We start from the raw sequence: 22,195 nt of genomic DNA on the forward strand, positions 1-22,195 counted from the left end.
CGCTAGCTGTATTTGATCCATTTCATTTCAAATCAGATGGCTGCATAACTACCTAAGCTTTGTGTTAAACATAATGTTAGATCATATTTACTATTAAACCTTATGCAACCCTAGCGATCGTAATGCCTGCTAGCATAACATTAGCTGTCTAGCCAAAGAACAAACAACATGGAAACATGAATATGAATAAGTGCTCCTTATCTTAATAGCATTTTTTATCTTTCGTAGTCGGCTATGGTATACGTGGGATAATGCAGTTCAAGCTGTACATCGACATATTTTAATGGACTTGGCGGAGGCGAGACTCCACTTTGCGTCAGAAGGCTCTCTGCCTCTTCCATTAAAATACCTTAATGTACACCTTGTCGGACATTATCCCTTACATCCACAATGACAGATGGAAGGGTAAGGCAGACTTTACAGTGCATTAGTGGTTGTGTGTATGTGTGTGTGTGCATGTTGTGTGTGTAAGAGTGAGACGTAGATGAAAGATTATGGACTTTCTTCCCACAAATGAGTGTACATGAGTGAGAGGCAGAAGGAATAAAGAACAAAAGAGACAACACATCTTTCAACTAGTGTGTCTATACCGTACTCAATTGTATGTTAATACAAGGAGCGAGTGCTATACCGCCCACACATTTCCTGTCTTTCTGTCTTTCTAGATAGATATTCCACTTAGAGGTAATTTAAGGATAGGAGGGAAATAATTGTTTGTTATGTGATTTGGAAGACAATTTCCATCTGTTATTGTTAAAATAAGACATGTAGCTGCTCTTTAGAGAGACATATTCTATAGCTGCTCATTTGTTTTGGCTGGATGAGTATGAAAGGCTTCAGGAAAGGTACTTTTATGATATGTGTATGATATATACTTGTAAAGGAAACTAGAAAGAGCACATTGTATTTATAACCCTTTTATCACCCATTGCAACTACATAAAGCTTGGCACCTTGAGTGCATGATAAAAATGAAATCAATCAATCAGGGGTATTCAGGTCTGGTCCAAATACCCCGGAAACCTGTGGTTCCAACTCGGACCCGACCGGGGTTCTGGGTCCATTCGAAATAACAGCCAGCCGGTCCGGCCCTCACCCAAAAGGACTGTGGTACAAGAGAGGGCGTGAACTCACACCGTAACAGCTCAAAGTATTCAAGTAATATATCAATTGCCCTGGTGCTGTAAACTCCACCCACCTGTCACTCCACGGTTGCTTCCCCAAAGCTGTAGAGTGGCCTCCCCCTCAACATAGAGTAAGGTGCTCCCGCCTGTTGGCCCTTTTAGCTTTTAAAATTAGCCTTTTTAGCCTGGATAGTCTGATCTCACACCTACTACCCTGTTTTAAGTTTGTGTATTTTTATATGTCTTATCTTTGAATCTTACTTGTTGTTATATTTGTTGTATACTTTCAATTGTTAGAACAAACAACCACTCAAATTGTAGCCGACCCCTGTGCCACACAATGGTGTTTGTCGGTTGATGATTTGTTGGAGAAATGGCTGTCAAAATGGTGTTTGCGTTATTCATTCAAATGACAAGGTTTTTGCATCTAAATGTTGCCCCATGTCTCGACTACACACACGTGAAATTTGATTATTATTTCTGTTTGGGACTTTTGAGTTTTTAACCAAAAGGCGATGGGTGCCCCGTCACCTATTAGGAATTCAACATGGCCAAAGTAGCGTTAGCGTTCTGCTCCTGTTTACAATCCTCTTGGAGCTAGCCTGCCAATGAGCTGCGTTGTGTAACCCACAAGACACAATGTAGGAAGCGAGTTGATTCGTCTTTGTTTTGAAACGTCTCTGTTCAAACTTCCCCATTTGTTTACATGCTTCCATGTTAGAGTGGTGTTACACCTGATCGTTTATGTCCTTTTTCCCCAATCAATCAGGTTGAATAAAAGTCTTGTCTCTTGACTCTCTCCTCCTCACCTCGTAGTCCAGATCCAGATGGTCAAACTCCCCGTTGGTCCTGAAGTGCTGCGTGTGTCGGTCCAGGGTGAAGTTGACGTTCCTCCGGTAACGTTCTATCACCACAGAGTGCCAGTGGTGGTCGTCCAGCAGGCTGCCGGTCGTCACGGACGTGTGCCCCAGGATTGAGCCGTACTGGTTACTGCCTGTGTGGGTGGAAAGGATGAAGAGGATAAGGACAAGGTACTCTGAAGTGTGTGTGTGTAAGAGAAGAGAAGAGAAGAGAAGAGAAGAGAAGAGAAGAGAAGAGAAGAGAAGAGAAGAGAAGAGAAGAGAAGAGAAGAGAAGAAAAGAGAAGATATTCCTTTATTGATCCCCTTGGGGAAATTAGTCATACAGTAGCAGCATGGGAGAGGGGGGAGGGGATGTAAAGGTAGGGTAATAGTAGAAATACATTATAGGCAATTAAAGTAAATTTGAAAAATGAACAGTGTAAACAACATAATTAACTCTGAATATAGTCCCGCAATTGGTGTTCTCATCATAAATCAATCAATACAGACTGTATTAATTAATGTTGTGTTTCTTCTTCAAATGTAGCTAAGAGTAAATACCCTAACCCTATCAAAACAGCAGTCAAAGTGTATATTTTCACAACGTTTGTTTACAGATACATATTTCTTTCGAAAATAAGAGTTTCTCTGAATAATGTGAATTCTCTGTGCATTACGCGAGGAAATTCCTCCAAACTCAATGTTAGCATGGTGTTATTCACCGTCAAAGATGCAAAGAAAAATTATTATTTATATTCTCCTTTGTTTCATCACAATTTACTCAAGCATAGTAACAGACACACTATTTCTGACACTGGGAATACATTCCCTGAGGCCCATAGATGTTCCTTGATACCAAGAACATGCTAACCTACCTTGTAGAAGTGGAGTAATCTCCCATTTACTTTGGCATGGACGTTTAGGCGGATTTTTTTTAAAATAGGGCTAGAGTCAGACACACTTAGGGCGGGATCCACTAAGAATTAATTGCGCAGTGGGAATTGCCAGTGGCGAATCCTCCTGGAAGCCAACGGAAGCCAGGCTTCCCTATTATTAAAATATGAATTAATATGAAATATGAAATATGAAAAAAAAAAAAAAAAAAAAATCTTATTTGATATAGTTTGCAATAATAATAAAAAATCATAATTTTTCATCTCTGTGTTATAATTGTTTTTGTTGAAATGTCTCCCTCTTCTCCTTCTCACTCTCTCTAACACACTGTCAGACTCACTGTGTTCACTGCAGCAGAGGAGAGGAGAGGCAGAGGGGAGGTGTCTTTCTCCAGCCTCCCACCATGTGATTCATGTATGTGGAGTCCAAAACCAATACTAGCCAATCAGATTCGAGCTGACTAAAGCCATGCCCCCACCTTAAAACGGGGCTGTCAGCAGACTAAGTAGTCTGGCCTCCCCTCTGCACATTTGCTAACGTGAGTCACGTGACAACGTCTGAAGCAACCATAGGTCTGAACGTCATCCCCTCGCAGGATTGATTGATTGATTGAACATTTTATTAACAGAGCAGGCACCGTAAGGCATGTTAGAAGCCTCTATTCTATTATCAAACATTTAGCACTTTATTAGGCACTTATTTTTCGCCGGCGGGACATTTTCTGAGGACCAGCACACTGTGGATATAATGATTTAACAAATCTATCTGTCCAGAAGGAGCAAGGAGGATTATTGACCAGGGCCCCGTTCCTTGTACCTGGATAACTGAGTTAGCCGGATAACTTTAACTGGATAACTGAGTTAGCCGGACTTTCCGGTTCCCCGTACGTGGATTTTCCAAATCACCATGACAACAGATCCAAAAGTTTGAGCCTGGTCGAAAGCAGAGTTTAAGTTTAAGTTAGCCTGAACCATCGCCACGCCCCCGCAAAGAAGTGACAGCCCGTTTCCTGAAACTATTCCCACAGTCTACGATCTGCATTATACCATTCTGAATTACGTGTTTGTGCTCCATTCTTCCAGAGGGGGCTTTTGAAATGTAAAATAGACCCAAAATGCTGATACTAAATTCACTTTGTCCTAAATAATGCACGTTATATATACCGTGGCGCTCGCTTGTGCGATGTACACATTATGTGGTTATTTTAATTGTAACTGGGATTAAGATGTCTGATGAGATGCGCTGTTTGACGGATTTGAGAAATTGAATGAGCCGTTGACGTCACATTAATGAATGAGGATAAAGAGATAAACTTCATTCAAAACAAAGGATATTCTAAACACGGGTCTCTCGTTCATTAATGTATAAACAATGAATTTATCCCATCTGGCACAGTGGTGCAGCGGTAGTGCTCAAGCCTGCCAACCCAGCGACCGGGGTTCAAAACCCGGTGTTTCCAATATGATTTTTTTGAATATAATATTAATGATTATACGCCAAAGTAGCCTGGTTTTAAGTTAAAATATTATAAATCTACATGCATTGAGGATGTCATTCTTTATATAGCTCTCAACGTGCACCAAATTGAATTATTCCTATATTGCAAAAAGAAGGAAAAGACTAGGGTCTCGAACCCCGGTCGTCTGCGTGATAGTCAAAACAACAACCCGTTAGACCACATTGGAGATAAGTTAAAGATCGACTATACATCAATCAATGGGTAAGAGAGCCGTATCGTAATTCTGTATAAGTTTAACTAATTATTTTCGCTAGCAAGATCTCATTTGATTATTCAATCCAGCAGGCAAGTTTAAAGAAATATAATCTGATTGATTGAGGTAATGAGGGACTTAAAATTAGCCTATAGATAACGCATTTAACTTGTCGGCGAGGCGATTGAGCCGTATTGCAATCTGTCAATAAAGTTTTAAATCAATTAATCAATCAATGCCGTTAGAGAATCAGGATCTCTGCCATCGATACGTGCTGGCTTTTCGCCTGAAGCGGCCGCGCATTTAGCCTGAGTCGCAAGTCTGGCTTGAGTTAACAAGACTGAATCCACCTTCGAGGAACAGGAAAATCCCGGCTTCGAACATCGGGTTAACTGAAGCTGGATAATGACATCTTGATCGACTTAGTTGAACCAGGTACAAGAAACAGGGCCCAGGTAAGAAGCTTGGATGCTATACTGTTATGGCTAGCTTGGATGCTAACTAACGTGATTGATTGATTGATTGAAAACTTTATTAACAGATTGCAGAATGGGGACAGTACAGCTCAATACACACAATTGTTAAGGGGATGCAGACCAGAGAACGACTTTCGTCTTGTTTACATCAGGTTCCCCCATTTTCAATTCATAACATTCAAAGGGGCTATCTCTCTCTCTGATTCATAATCAAACCAGACATCCTGCAGGCAACCACTGTGTGTGTGCGTGTGTGTGTGTATATATTTGTGTTGTGTGTGTGTAATATTCAGAAAGAGAGGGAGAGAGAGAGCGAGGGAGGGAGAAATATATTATATATATTATTTGGCTTAAATCTGAAAAAAATTCTACAGTCCCTCCCCTCCCCATCATATGTATATACTCTGTCAGGATCTATGGGTAACAGTACTGTATATTTGAATACCGTATATGTCACAAATGTAACAGTACTAAATACCTGATTGATTGATTGATTGATTGAACATTTTATTAACAGATTGCAGAATGGGTACAGTACAGTACTGCTCAATACACCGATATGCCCTACTATGTTACTGTTATTGCACAATGTTGTTTTATTGGATTCCATTATATGTTGTTACTACTGTATTGCACATCGTTGCGGGCAAGACCACCCGCATTTCATTGTATACTTGTATGCCGTGACAATTAAACTCTTGACTCTTGACTTGACTTGACTACATACAATTATTCAGGGGATGCAGACCAGAGAAAGACTTTCGTCTTGTTTACATCAGGGTCCCCCATCAGGGTCCCCCCTGTATGTCATGTATGTCCCTATGCCAGAAATGTCATGATGTCTTGTATGTCATAAATGTCACTATGAATTGAAAATGGGGGACCCTGATGTAAACAAGACAAACGTCTTTCTCTGGTCTGCATCCCCTTATAAAATTGTGTGTATTGAGCCGTACTGTATTGTACCCATTCTGCAATCTGATTAAAAAAAAAGAAAAGTTTGACTGGCCGCCGAGCCATACTGTAGTGTACATGGTGACTGCTTGACTTAAATATAAAAAAAAAAAAAAATAATAATATTAATACAAATATTTAATAATTTTTGTAAAAGAATTTTTCTTTTGGCAACCCGCCACTGGGAATTGCACCCTTAACTGTGCAGGTTTTGCATGCAGATTCTGCTCCGTCTTTGCGAGCGCTGTTGGCAGATATCAGGAAGTGGAAAAATAAGCCTTAAATGAGGCTCAGAAACAAAATACTAATTAAGCAAGCTCTATACATTACGAAGTAAACAAAATACAATACGAAATTAACAGAATACTAATGGTGAAAAATTCGTTATGCACATAACGTATTTCTAGGTGAGCCAAAACAGGAAGAGAATTCTCCATCGAATGCATTGAAGTCTATGCGAAAATCGTTTTCTGAGCTCTCTCACTTTTGACCAAAACTGCATCTAATCACTCATTTCTGAACGGATTTTTATGAAATCTGGACATCTGGACACAATACTTCAGGCTATGGACCCAGTGTTATTTCAGCTATACCAATTTTTTGGGAAATACTACTTCTGGACTACTAACTACTACACAAAAACGCGAGTAACAAGTTTTTCTACAACTCAAGTTCAGACCTATGTTACTGTATTTCATTAGCACTAAAAGTCGATTTAATTTTATTGTATCAGAAACCTCAGAATGTCATCTTTCAAAAGAGACAAGGCTCTATAAGTATAAAGTATAGTATTTTGGTTTGCAAAAAAAGTGTGCAGTCCTCAAAAACTAAAACTAAAATGGCCACTTTTGAAGGCGATTGTTAAGAGGTTGTGAATTGAGAACAGTGGACAGTGAGCCGGGTCATGGTTAGAAGGTTTTGTTGAAATGCATCATAACTAAGAAAATCGATGATCACACAAATCTGTTTTTCATCTCTTATTTCAGGTCAAGGTGGGGCATAAGGTCAGAGGTTAAAGGTTCGGGTTAATAGGGGTCCAAGCGACAGTCTGCGCATTAAGTTTTGCTGACCTCGGCGCTACGGCGGAAGATGCTCCTGTGGTGGAACCAAACTCATCAATTATGATCATAGACGGATCTACATGATCAATATAGGTTTAATAGTGACACACATAGTACAAGGTACATGTACAGTAGGTAAAATGAGCGTGGGCTGAGAGGAGTGCTCTCATCCTTGCCAGCTAGGGGAATGCTGAGGGAGAAACTGTGGACACTGAATAGTAAAGGGGGGTTTTAGCACTGAGCACTTGGACTTGGACTTGGACTCGAACATTGACTGCAATCGGACTCGGAAGATGCAGACGAGGACTCAGACTTGTTAATTGATAAATACATTTAAAAAAAATATATATATTTATGTCCTAATCATTTGGCAGATGATATTGATGGCTATATAAATACCATGGTAGAAAAGGGTAACCACTGCGCTCAGACAGGTGCGTAGTCCAATATTAATTATGCAAAAAAGGGAGGTAGGGACCGCACTCTGAATATCGTTGTTTTTTATTTTCAAAGGACACAAAACGTTTTCAGCCATCCGGCCTTCATCAGTGTGTAAATGACAACTGTGACAAACATAACTTAAGTAGGCTGTACTTGACACCAGGTGGGAACAATCGGCAATCAGTTAACAGTTAACAGGCTAGGTTGACGTCATGATTGGTAGCAGGGCTAGATTGACAAGTAGAATACATAATATCACAATATCACAATATCACATAAATGTGTATGATGGTAATATATGAAAACACCAAATTGATACATATTACAATATTTACAGACCTGTATGGAAATAAAAAAGACAGTACATTGGGGTGCATCAGGTTGTTAAACCGTTCATTAAACAGTGTACTAGTTTTTCTCTCTCATACAGTAGATAACTTAGGGTAGCATCTATAGGAATGGAGCCAAAATTGGACTCTTCATTCATCCCAGATGGAATACATCGATTTGAGCCGATGTCAATACAATATATAATTTAATTTACAACTCTGTATGGAACAAAAAAAAAACAGTACATTGGGGGTATCAGGTTGTAAGACCGTTCATTAATCAGTGTACTAGTTTTTTGTTTATACAGTAGATAACTTATGATAGCTAGAGGAATGGAGTCAAATTGAACTCTTCATTCATCCCAACTGGATACATAGATTTGAGCCGATGAATCCATACACATTATCGTTGCAAAAGCAGTTGTTCATGGTTGCCACCTCTTCTATTAAGAAAAACCATCTCTAGACCTATGCACTTGAGGTCATTAATTTTATGATCCATTTCGTTAAAATGTCGTGCCACAGGGGAATTAATGTCAGTCCGCTTTATATTGCTTCTGTGTTCGTTCAATCTGATTTTTAATTTGCGGGGATGTCTGTCCAATATAGTATTTTTTACATGGGCAGAATAATAGATAAATTATGTGTGTGGAATTACATGTTATTAGCGATCTGATCTAGTAATTCTTCCCGGTGTGGGAGTCGTGAAATGTGTTTGTTTTGATCATGTGGCTGCAAGATGTGCATGATCTACATGGGAAGCTTCCATGAATAAAAGGTTCTGGCTTTGAATAAGAGTCCGCTCTGACAAGGCGGTCCTTCAGGTTTGTAGCTCTTTTATGTGTAAAACGTGGAGGGTGTTGGAAGCGATCATTTAACGTTCTATCCGATGATAGAATATGCCAGTGTTTCATGACTGTGGACTTGATAACGTAACTAAATGGATCATAAGTAAGGACATAATTAATGGTGCCTGGTGTTCTGTTTCTTTCTTTCTTTCGGAATAGTTCTTTTCTTTCGATTTGGTTTACTGTGGCCATGGCAGAGTTAAGACACTGCTTTGGGTAGCCCTTTTCATCAAAACGTCCCAACATATTTTCACTTTCGGAGTGGAACTCCTCCTGGGAGCTACAGATACGTTTGAGTCTGTATAGTTGACTTACAGGCAAGCTTTTCTTTAAAGGCACTGGGTGGTGACTAGAAAACTGTAGGAGATTGTTTTTATCCGTGCCATGGCCACAGTAAACCAAATCGAAAGAAAATAACTATTCCGAAAGAAAGAAAGAAACAGAACACCAGGCACCATTAATTATGTCCTTACTTATGATCCATTTAGTTACGTTATCAAGTCCACAGTCATGAAACACTGGCATATTCTATCATCGGATAGAACGTTAAATGATCGCTTCCAACACCCTCCACGTTTTACACATAAAAGAGCTACAAACCTGAAGGACCGCCTTGTCAGAGCGGACTCTTATTCAAAGCCAGAACCTTTTATTCATGGAAGCTTCCCATGTAGATCATGCACATCTTGCAGCCACATGATCAAAACAAACACATTTCACGACTCCCACACCGGGAAGAATTACAAGATCAGATCGCTAATAACATGTAATTCCACACACATAATTTATCTATTATTCTGCCCATGTAAAAAATACTATATTGGACAGACATCCCGCAAATTAAAAATCAGATTGAACGAACACAGAAGCAATATAAAGCGGACTGACATTAATTCCCCTGTGGCACGACATTTTAACGAAATGGATCATAAAATTAATGACCTCAAGTGCATAGGTCTAGAGATGGTTTTTCTTAATAGAAGAGGTGGCAACCATGAACAACTGCTTTTGCAACGAGAATGTGTATGGATTCATCGGCTCAAATCTATGTATCCAGTTGGGATGAATGAAGAGTTCAATTTGACTCCATTCCTCTAGCTATCATAAGTTATCTACTGTATAAACAAAAAACTAGTACACTGATTAATGAACGGTCTTACAACCTGATACCCCCAATGTACTGTTTTTTTTTTTTTTTTTTTTTATACAGAGTTGTAAATTAAATTATATATTGTATTGACATCGGCTCAAATCGATGTATTCCATCTGGGATGAATGAAGAGTCCAATTTTGGCTCCATTCCTATAGATGCTACCCTAAGTTATCTACTGTATGAGAGAGAAAAACTAGTACACTGTTTAATGAACGGTTTAACAACCTGATGCACCCCAATGTACTGTCTTTTTTATTTCCATACAGGTCTGTAAATATTGTAATATGTATCAATTTGGTGTTTTCATATATTACCATCATACACATTTATGTGATATTGTGATATTGTGATATTATGTATTCTACTTGTCAATCTAGCCCTGCTACCAATCATGACGTCAACCTGTTAACTGTTAACTGATTGCCGATTGTTCCCACCTGGTGTCAAGTACAGCCTACTTAAGTTATGTTTGTCACAGTTGTCATTTACACACTGATGAAGGCCGGATGGCTGAAAACGTTTTGTGTCCTTTGAAAATAAAAAACAACGATATTCAGAGTGCGGTCCCTACCTCCCTTTTTTGCATATATAAATACCATAACATTGTTTAATTTTGTGCAAGGGCAGACACGTGGGTTCCACCTACATGCAGATTCACATCGATACCCTCATGTTCAGTTGATTGATTCCTTGATGACTTGGACTCGGACTAGGGTAATGGGGACTCGACATGGACTCGACTATGGCTCTTCTTTGGTGACTCGGACTTGGACTCGGACTTGAACACTGGGGATGCGAGACTCGACTCGGACTTGAGATTTAGTGACTCGACTACAACACACCAGACCGGACAGATCCATGCAGCGTGGGTCTCATGAAGAGTGAGATTGGAGTCAAAGCGTAATCCTCTCTGACGTGCTGATCGTTTTATGAACATGCTTTTCATGAGCAAAGCGGTCCAGCAAGAAATATAAATTCCTTGAAAGCCTCTCTCCGTGGTGCTGAAACGTTCATCTCGGATTCACCGAAATTCATACCTTGAGAAGCTCAGTATCGACAATGAAGACATAATTTGATGTGATGTGATTTATAGGCATGCTACGGCTTCAACTATTAAACTGCTGGACTCTGTCTATCATTCTGGCCAGATGTATTACTGGTGATAGGTATGATACCGGCCACTGTGTCCTTTATGAACAGGTTGGATGGCCTCTGGTTGAAAGGTGTAACTATAGGTTTCCCTAATGGAAGAAGTTGTACAGCAGACGTGTAAGAGGTGTGCTGTTCATTTGTTGACGATGTTGTTGTCATTGTTGTTATTATTTATTGTTGTTTATTTTAATTTTATTATTGTCCTGTCTTTATTTAGTTTTGTTGGCCGTGGGTGGGGGAAGGGACCAGAGGGTGAGAGAATTGCTGTGTGCTGTGGGGCATGTATCTGCTGTACACCTGTTTCTCAAAACGAAAAAAGGAAAAAAAATAAAAAAAAAGGAAAAAGAAAGGTGTAACTATCATTGGTACTGTATTTGTTTATTTTTAAAGCCCTTATTGATAAACGTCCCTCTTGCATCGCAACACTGTTGGAATGGAATCTTGGAACCTATTCTACATGTTCAAATAACGTTAGGTTATGACTATAACCAAGTTCTGTTAGTTAGGGGCGATGCTTGGCATCGCCTTCTGCACTATCTCGCGTACGTGCACGCGTACTGAATAAACCACAAATGTACCTCTAATACCAGTATTAGTCTGACCACACCCCTCATCAGCTTACCTTCATAAGCAGGTGTGTGGTCACCTGCTCTCCTCCTTCCCAAGCTTTCACCACAAGGTGAGGACAAGGGCTGCAGCGGCGTCCGATGCCAAGCATCGCCCCTAACTAACAGAACTTGGTTATAGTCATAACCTAACGTTCTGTATCGTTAGTGGCTTAGCTTGGCATCGCCTTCTGCACAAGGGAGGCCAAGCGGAGCCACTTGGCTGACAAATACACCCCGCTGACAGCCCCCCAAAACCATCAGAACAGGGAGGGCCGAGCCCCCCCGACCCCCCCTAATGGAGGGTAGCCCCCCTATTAGGGACGTCACGGGAGGGCGACGGACCCGACCGTGCGAAGAGGCACTCAAGCAACTCAACGCACAGGGTGAGCAGACCGTGGCTTGACCCACGACTACACACACGCACAACCCGCATGCCACCCGGGAACGAACGGAGGAACAACCTCGTTACTGCCCCCAGAATCACGGGGTCAAGGGCAAACCCAACCCCGTGGCAAGGCCGTAGCAGCGGAGCACGAAGGAAGACCCAGACCCACCAAAAGGACTGGACTCCCTGGAATGGGGGCCCGGAGAAGTCCATGATGCCAGCATCAAGACCCAACCAGGTGGGCACGTAGTGCCCCGCCCCCCACATCGCCAGCGTATTCGGACAAAGGCCCCTCAGTTACTGCACCTGGTATTCCCAGGCGGAACCAACCAGGCCAGTAAGCCGAGCGGGCCCCGTCCCCCCAATAGTACACCGCCTGGCACACTGACCCTGCAGAATAGGCAGTCAGCATGGCCGTAAGCACACAAAAAAGGTTAACCAACGGAAGCAGGCAGCGCACCGGGGAAAAACCAGGCAACAGGCTGTTAACCCTAGCCTGGAGACTGCGGACGAGACAGGCGCCAGAGGGGACAGCTGAACACAGCCGCCCCGGCGGAAGGAGCGTAAGCTGGCGGTGTCGCATGACCAAGCCTCCATTTAACAACCCCCACCCAGAGGGGTCGAGGCAGAGAAGGCTGACACGATTGGCAGACGTCATGAACGTGCAGGGGCACCCTCAACCGGTGAACCCGGGAGTTGACACTGCTCCAACACACCAGGGAATCAACCACCTCGGTGTTACCCAATGCGGTGGTTGTTCCTATAACCCCTCAAGAAAAAACCCCAAAACACACCTGCGGGTATACACCGGCTATACCGCAGTACAAGTGTTTCAGTTTCCAAAAAGGGTTAACCCAGGCCTACGGGTCGCAAACATCACTTCGGACCGGGCCTGGCGGTACGGGAAGCACAGGGTCACCAGAGGAGGTCAAAAAACCACCCCCACAGGCCCCTCTTCGCCATGCGTGAGAGAGGAGCGAAAAACAATGGAGAACCAGCCCCTAAGCACACCGTACCTGGTATTCCCCGGCGGTCTCCCAACCAAGTACTAACCAGGACCAACCTGTGTAGCGGCCGAGACCCGACGAGATCGAGCGCGTACAGAATGGCATGGCTGTAAGCCATGACGACAGTGCTGAGTAAAAACATACCCAACCAGGGTCTCCATAGCGCTTAACCCTGTGACACCCAGACCGACCTGGCATTTTTCCCCCTGAAAAAAGCCCAAGTCCCTCAGGGTACCAGAACAGCAGATCTGCATCCCCGGCGGACAACGGGTTCAACTGATCTGGACCAGCGTGACCAGAACCAGTCCCGTGCCCTAACCACGCCGACATGCCTACTCCAGGAGAAGGGCAGATATGCGTGTTGATCTTAACATGAAAAGAAGGCGCCACCCAGACGTCGGGACGAACCGCGCCTGGTGGCCCACCCCAAGGGCGTGAGACCCCACTACATATGTTCAGATCCATCCCGTCATCATCCCCCAGACATGAACGAGGATCCGTCGACAACCCACCCAGGTCATGGGATGTGGTCGCCGGAAGAGGAAAAACCCCCATCTCAGTTGCTTTATAAAAACGCTGTTTCAACCACAAGCAACTAAGGCGTGCCAGTCAATCGCCTGTTTACAGCGAGCTAGCACTATACGTGCGTCGGGACACACCCCCATCAATGAACAGGCTATTTAGACCTGTCATTGAATCCCCAAGGCGCCCAGGGGAACGACAAGAGGGGTGTGACACTCCCTAACTCCAACACTTCTGGAATAGAAAGAAGGAAGCATCAACAGTATGTATCCCAGTCTACACAGCCGGGGTAAAAAATGTTCACATTTTTACATCCCACCACCCTCCCATAGGAAAGAGACGGGGATCCCCAGAGAGACTTCCCACGCGAGCTGTACAGATTGAAAAGAATATATTGCACCTTGAGCCATGTAAAAAACTGGTTTTAGGGCCTCCGGGGAAGAGGCACCGAACCCATACACACTCAATAAACGAATTGAATCGAATATACATACAATAGAAAAGGACCCTTCTAGAGGGTCCACTCACTTTGACAATCTGCGGAGGAAGGCTCTGTACTCTGATGGAGGCTTCCTCACATGGATCACATGGAAGAAGGAGTCCGAACTCACAGAAGGCCTGAGTAGGCGCTTGGTGAGGAGGAGCCCTGACCACCCCCCCTGAAAACAGATCCATCACATGGACCTGAACAGCACACGGAAGTCCTACCAACAGAGACGCGCACGGTGACGTACTCTATGGCGGGGGAATTCCTGCGGTGCACACGCCCAATATACCAGGCCGTGGGACCAGGAACTCCCTCCCCCCCCCCCCCCCCCCCCCCCGTATTCCCTTTAGGAAATAAGTTTCTCCAGCAGATTTAGCACAACCTCAGCAATCAAGCTGAGAGTTACATCGTATCCCTACCACACAAAAGACACAATTAATGCACAACATGTCTGATAGGAGGTGATAAAGTCCCCAGGGAACCGGGGGGGGAAAAACACAATCCTCCTATTTTACCCTCAATACGGCCAGTTAAAACAGGAAAACCTGTTAATGTGTGAACTCACTGTCCATTGTCATTACAGTCTGAGAAAGAACATTCTTTTACTCACTCGTCACCAAGCATAGCTTCATAGGTTAGTTGCCTTAGTAGTGAGTACACGGTACACATAAACACCATGATGTTTCTCACACAACAACCAGATCAATACATCACGACCTGCACGGAGAAGCTACTGCCAGTGACAAAAACAGCTCACACACAACCCGCAACGTATCTCAAATGCATTGCAACAACACACGTTTTGGGAAAAAACACCGTCATTCACAATACATTTAGCAAGGTAAAACCAGAAGACGTGTTATGAGGGTCTGGCCAACCCCGTACCTGCCCGGAACGCAGATCAGCGAAGTGCAGTCACAAGCCACCGTAGAACACAGCCCTCTTTGTTGACGCAATCCCCGTCTAGGCTCAGGCAGGGTTGACGAACATCCCCTGTCAAGGATGACGTCGTGGTCAAGAGTGTAAAACATGTTAAAAATCAAAGCACGTTCAACAGAATAGCATCAAGCTAACGGCTGCTCCAACCGTTCGGGTGCTATCGCTTCCGCTCGCGAGACGCCGATCTACGACGCACGCGATCAGGAGCGAGCTCCCGGCGGCGCGCGAGAAGCCAAGCTACCCCGCGCCAGGCCACCGACCGGCTAACCGTAAGCTATGAACATGTAAACAATGACATAACACTCACCCAGACAGGCCGCCGTTCTGAACCCTCCTCACTTTTTAAGAGAAAAGAGAAAACAAGACGTCAACACCGCATCACAACAGTGACATTAACACGTCCGGCGGAATCAGCACAGTACCAACTGGCCTGTATAGCTGACTTTGAACATGAATCTGCCGCTATCGCACATTACATGCACATATCCCCTCGTGAAGGAATACTCTCATTTGGATATGAAAGATGGGGTCTTAACACGGTGACAGAGAGAATCCACTCGTCCAGAACACACAGGGATCACCAGTGTCAATGGTCGCGGCCCACTAGTTAAAACTATAATGGTCGCCAGACCAAGGCCTTCTGTCGCCTAGACGGCTAAACAAAGGACCCTAGCCTGGGGCCGGTTTCCATAAACTTTGTCTAGTAGCCCCCATAGCACTAACAGACAAGTGGAGCCCGCCAGCAAACACTACTCACCCAACCTGGAACGCACCGCTCCTCACAACAGCGGCATGTCCGACAGTTCAGCTGTGGCCTGACAGGTTTCACCCCAACAAACACAGCAAGGAACTGCAGTTGAGAAGCATGCAGCGGCGTGCTCCCAATACGAAAACCGGTGGAGGGTTTGTAGAATGATCATCATCTTCTAGACACTCCAGTACGAAGACAATATCGCCGTATTTTCTCGAAAATAGTGAGAGAGAAAATAAAGATATGATGTCAACGTATCCTTGTTTCCCAAGCTGTTCCTAATCCAATTTCTTCCATCATGGTGTCAAGTGTGGGGATCTACCGAGGCACCTCTTCCTTGTGGTGAAAGCGAGAAGGAGGAGAGCAGGTGACCACACACCTGCTTATGAAGGTAAGCTGATGAGGGGTGTGGTCAGACTAATACTGGTATTAGAGGTACATTTGTGGTTTATTCAGTACGCGTGCACGTACGCGAGATAGTGCAGAAGGCGATGCCAAGCTAAGCCACTAACGATACAGAACTGGATGGTTTTCTCTGAACTAGGAAAAACAAGTTTGCTCTGAAATAAGAAAAACTGCTTTTTCCTTTGGTAAATGGACTGCATTTATATAGTGCCTTTATCCAAAGCACTTTACAACTTAACCCTCACAGATTCACCTATTCACTCACCCATTCACACACCGACGGTGGAGGCAACCATGCAAGGTGCCAACCAACTCATCGGGAGCAGTTAGGGGTTAAGTGTCTTGCGCTGCCGGGGGAAGCTGAAGGTTCTTCCTTATTTTGCTGCATTTAAAAGTAAGTACATCTCTATTGTACATCTCTATTGTACATCTCTATTGTACATCTCTATTGTACATCTCTATTGTAGATCTCTCTTGTACATCTATCTTGTACATCTCTCTTGTACATCTCTATTGTACATCTCTATTGTACATCTCTATTGTACATCTCTATTGTACATCTATATTGTACATCTATATTGTAGATCTCTATTGTACATCTCTATTGTACATCTCTATTGTACATCTCTATTGTACATATATATATTGTAGATCTATATTGTAGATCTCTATTGTACATCTCTATTGTACATCTCTATTGTACATATCTATTGTACATCTCTATTGTAGATCTCTATTGCACATCTATATTGTAGATCTCTATTGCACATCTATATTGTAGATCTCTATTGTACATCTCTATTGTACATCTCTATTGTACATCTCTATTGTAGATCTCTATTGTACATCTCTATTGTACATCTCTATTGTAAGCCTACCGGTGCTTGTGGGGAAGACGTTCTCTTTACAGAGTTTGAACCAACAGCATTGCAATCACTTTTTTGTGATCAAATCTTTTTTACTTATGGCAGCAAGATTACATAAAAAAGATAAGTGCACTCCTATGAAAAAACGAAAACGAAGACTATATAATGAAGATTTACAAAAGAAAAAGAAGAACCCACTGAGAACCCCCCTCCACCCCCCCCCCCCCCTGAGGTCCAAGCTACCACCGCTATCATGTATTTTTTTTTAATCTTATCTTAGCAATTATATGGTATTTGTAAATTACATTACTGTACAATTACATGGCGTTTGAGAATTACATTGCTATCGCATGCTGTTTGCGAATTACATTGCACTTGCATGTCGTTTGTGAATTACATTGCAATCACATGGCATTTGTGAATTACATTGCAGTCACATGGCATTCGAGAATTACATTGCAATCACATGGCGTTGGTCAATCACATGGCGTTTGTGAATTACATGTCGTTTGAGAATTACATTGCAATTACATGGCGTTTGTGAATTACATTGTAATTACATGGCGTTTTGAGAATTACATTGCAATTACATGGCGTTCGAGAATCACATTGCAATCACATGGCGTGTGTGTGCGTATGAGCGTGCCGCTCACCCAGGTTGATCTGCAGCTGCAGCTTGGCCTTGCGGAGCTCCAGGGTGATGTAGTCTCCCTGCTGGCCCTCACCATGGAGGATCACGCCCTCGCTCTCCGCCGTCTTGAACTTCAGACCGATCACGTCCTTGATGATCTTCATCTTCTTCACCTTTACGGTTTGGGGAGGGGAGGAAAAAAAGGTTTCATATTAACTCTGATTCATCGGTTGATAAATAGTCATTTGTATCCTTTATTATCCAATGTATCACCGTCTTCGCCAACAGTTCGGCTCTCGCTTAATTAAATTTCCGCTCGAGCAGGATCAAACATTGTGTCCAACGTCAATAGCCAGGCTATACTACAGTAATTGCAATACTGGACCCACTGTTAGATGTGGGGGTTTAAATAATAATACATTCGATTTATATAACGCTTTTCTACCACAACAATAGATTAAATCTCACACCATCTTTCGCCGTTGACTAAAAACACACTTCTTCAAGTCTCTTTATACTAACGTCCCTACAGTATATTATATTAAAGGCTTAATATAACTTCCCTGCTTATGTACTATTTCCTTTATATCGGTTTCACCTGTGGTTTGAGAAAACTACATTTTAAACTACGGTTTAATTTTGGTTATCACTTGATTTATGAAGTAATTCGTATCCATGGTGATTTGAATCTTCATCACCCCTGGGCGGGGGTGGGGGTCTGCACTCTGTTTGCGGTTGAGAAAATGTTCCTTTAATACAATTGTGGGTTTCATTATTATTCAGAACCTATATGGAAAACACGCAGAGGCACTCTACAAGAAGGGCCAGAGCCGACTCTACTTCCTCAGAAGGCTGAGATCCTTCAACGTCTGTACAAGGATGTTGAGGATGTTCTACGAGTTGGTGGTGGTGGGCGCCTTCTTGTACGCGCTGTGACCTGCTGGGGCAGCGGACTGAGAGTGGAAGAAGTAAAAAATCAAGATCTGGGTTCTTTAATGGCAGAGACTCGGATCAAAGAAGTGGACACGGAGACAGAAGTTGCTTTGTTAGCGAGAAAAAATTGTGGTTTACTGGTTTCTGAAGTTTGCATGAAAAAGTACAAAACAACAGATAGATCTGTGACTCAGTGGTATAAATACAAGCCGCACGGAGGGGCAGGTTTACCAGAGTGAGTGAACAAGTCTTGTCTCCTCCTGGTATATATTGGCAGTTCATCCTATTTCAGATAGAGGCTTGGTGATAGATGGGTGACAGGTCTTGATCAGGGCATGGTTGTGACATGCCGGCATGTCTAGTACTGTGGTAACTTTCTGCTGAGTCAGAGATGAGACTTATGTCTCTGCTGAGAATGAGTTAAATATAATGACAGAAAGGGATGATTTTGTAATAGAGGGTACTTGTAATAGAAGTTATTGTAATATAGATTAGTGGAGTTTAAGATTGATTCTATCTATCAGTTCTAAGTGTTAATTTTATAGGGAGTGGATAATCTATTAGATAACAACATAATATCGTGGCTTTCTGCTTAGTGCCAAGTCAGCTCTTCACCAGGCTGTGACTAACCTGCAGGTCATTAGGTCAAAGTATTTCTATTCCTGCGTGCCTGGTTTGAGAAGTCTGACCGGGCAAAATGTATCTTTTTAATTAGGGAGAATAAGACAAATATATTGCATGCTTCTCTGGTTCTGTGTAAGATATTAATTAACCATGATATATTAATGAAGTAATCTATTGGGCAAATCTATGGGGCAAATCTAAACTGCATGTTCCTTAGAGAAATTGGAAGAGTCTGCAGTACCCAGTGGTCAAGATCTATTTGTAGCCTGGTCACAGGACCCCACAGCCACATTCCAAAGCGGGGGGGGGGGGGGGGGGGGGCAGAGGAGTTTAGATAGAAGAGCTTAGAAGATATTAGGTATTAATGATTATATTAATGAAATATCTATCAGAGTGGGGGATGCAAACAGGCTGGATAAGCTGGTCAGGAAGGCAGTAACGTGGTAGGGGTGGAGCTGGACTCTCTAGCGGTGGTGGCGGAGAGGAGGAGCCTTGCTAAGCTCCACGCCATCATGGACAACCCCTCCCACGGACTATATACAGACTTGGCTGACAGAAGGAGCATATTTTAGTGTCAGACTAAGACTCCCAAGATGTAACACTGAACGGCACAGGACGTTCTTCATTCCGACAGCCATCAGACTCTATAATGCATTACTGTGCATCACTGAGCACAGGGTGCACAGTACTATCCAATCTTCCTGGACTTTTACTTTACTCTTAAATCGACACAATTCCACACTTTTTACTATCCACTTACTGTATATTTATGTATATTTCGACTGTATATTTTATACTAGAATGTTTGTTTATTTGTTTATTTATATTATGCATGACATAGAAAATGTATATCCCGGACCGTATTTTATTCATAGTCTTATATTCTTATTTGTGACTTTTGTTTTTGACTACCTACATGTTTACTGTTTACTGTGAGTGATCTGTAGTGCCAAATGTCCCTCGGGATGAATAAAGTATTTATATTCTCTTCTATCCATTCTAACAAGCAATATGATTGACAGGGAGCCAAACATGTAGTATTAAAGCAATTCAATAATCAGGGTCATGTGATAAAACGCCCCTTTCCGTTGTGTTGCATTGTTTTTACACAATGAGGGGTTGTCACAGAGAACATTTTAAATATGTACAAAGTGCAGTTTCTCCACATCAGCCGTGACAAGAACCCTCCCTCTTGAAACAAGACATTGAGAATCGCAGCCACAATCAACGTAGGAAAAAACGAACCAATCACAATAAACTCATTGCACATGGGCGGTTCTTGTAAGACGAGGTTCTGTGTCTCGTCTTTTCAAGATGGCCGGCATGCTTGTAAACCTTTTCCACCTAAGTGGTTCACTAAAAAATTATATTACTGACATCGCTGGATCCTCATTCATATTCGATCCGCAGCGCCTAGTTTGACAGTTTGATCTGCATTTCGTCCGCATGTGCACGCTCGGGCGTGGGAAGCAGCAGCTCATTTGCATTCAAAGCACAGAAACCGCCTGTTGAGAACAGGACTGAAACAGTGGGGTATAGAGGGATGCTAGATAGAATGCATAATCTGATATTTTCAGCAAAAAACGTCAAAGACGTGTTTTGGGGACCTCAGAGACTTCTATTAACTTGTTGAAAAGGACTATAATATGGGACGGGTTTGAGGATCTATCATACCATGCCAGTTAGGGCTCCTTGTGTATACTGCACCTTGTGTATACTATTTACTTGTACTCATACTTGTATATATTCAGATTCAAATTTACGTATTTTTATATTCAGATACAATTTTATAACCTATATTTATGTCTTTCTACTATTACCCTGCCCATACCTGTACGTCCCCTCCCCCCTCCTGCTATGGCGCCCGAATCTCCCCAAGGGGATCAATAAAGGAATATCTTATTATATCTAATCTTATCTTATCTTATCTTATCATAGTTGCCTGCGGCCGCAGCTGTGATGTTCCACAGACATTCCCTCAGACATTATTCCGAGTTAAACTTTGATCCTGAGCACCACGCGATATCCTGAGCAAACCTATTGCTATTGCTGTTTGACTATTTGACCGTGAATTTTTTCAATCATTTTCAACGTTCATGTCTGAAAACTGTTCCCGCGGTTCCATGCGTTCCCAAAAACCAATTATCTCCAGCCACTGCACAGCAACTTTTTCTCCACGCAGAGCAAATCGCAAGCTCACGGCACAGATCACAGCTCGGCGAGCGCGAGCACCGGAAGTCTGTCGGAGTTTAACTTTCATTTCACTTCTGTGAGTACAGACCACTGCACTTCCGTGTTACCATGGAGCGTGAATGTTGTTGATTAGTGGTTGTAGCTACACTTAGCTCCCAGCAGCCGGCTGAGGGAGGGGAGGGGGGAGGAACGACCGTGGCAGTTTCAAAATGCACTGAATTATGCACAGCAGACCTGATTAACTCTTGTCAGCTACACATTTTTATTTTTATTTTTTTTACTTGTCAGTGTGTTTTATTCTAATTACTTTGCAAAAACAAATAAAACGAAGAGGGAGACATCTCCTAATCTTGAAGGGCTCAGAAGTAGAAGTAATAAGAGTTGCACGCTGGGTTTCTAAAATTATATCTTATTATTCTTCTCATTATATGAATTTTTCAGAACTTCTGAAAGCAGAAAAACATCTCCCACGCACATATACCAGCATTAACTTGTTGCTACGTAGAAATGTGTTATGCATCAGGCTCTACCGAGAGCCTACATATATACCTGTATAATTATTAATAACTGAAGAACAATATACCTTTGTTTTTGTAATTATGAAAAAAATATAGTATGCTGTGTTGATTTAACTATGCATCAAAACAGCACTCTAACGTACCATCTCTAGATAATAAAGTACTGAGTCTCTACTGTCTTTAACTATGAATCAACACAACACTCAAACTCACCATATTTAGATAATAAAGTACAGAATCTCTATGAATCAACACAACACAACACAAAACATTGTACCTCTGGAAATTCAAAACAGAATTATGGCTCTACCCAATTAACATAGAAATAGAGACCACTTTACC

At 42.6% G+C, this 22,195-nt stretch overlaps 1 protein-coding gene across 1 annotated transcript in view; it reads right to left on the reverse strand.

The window, feature by feature from the left end:
- cntnap2a (contactin associated protein 2a) overlaps window positions 1–22,195 on the reverse strand; it is a gene marked incomplete at both ends in the record, with an annotated part of 675,314 nt that overhangs the window by 629,698 nt on the left and 23,421 nt on the right. The window contains 3 exon segments of the mRNA XM_084325811.1: window positions 1,933–2,117; window positions 17,608–17,758; window positions 21,443–21,501. Coding sequence (XP_084181937.1) covers window positions 1,933–2,117; window positions 17,608–17,758; window positions 21,443–21,501 — 395 coding nt within the window.

This window comes from Notolepis coatsorum, assembly GCF_963971535.1.
Source record: "Notolepis coatsorum genome assembly, chromosome: 12".
Lineage (NCBI taxonomy): Eukaryota > Metazoa > Chordata > Actinopteri > Aulopiformes > Paralepididae > Notolepis > Notolepis coatsorum.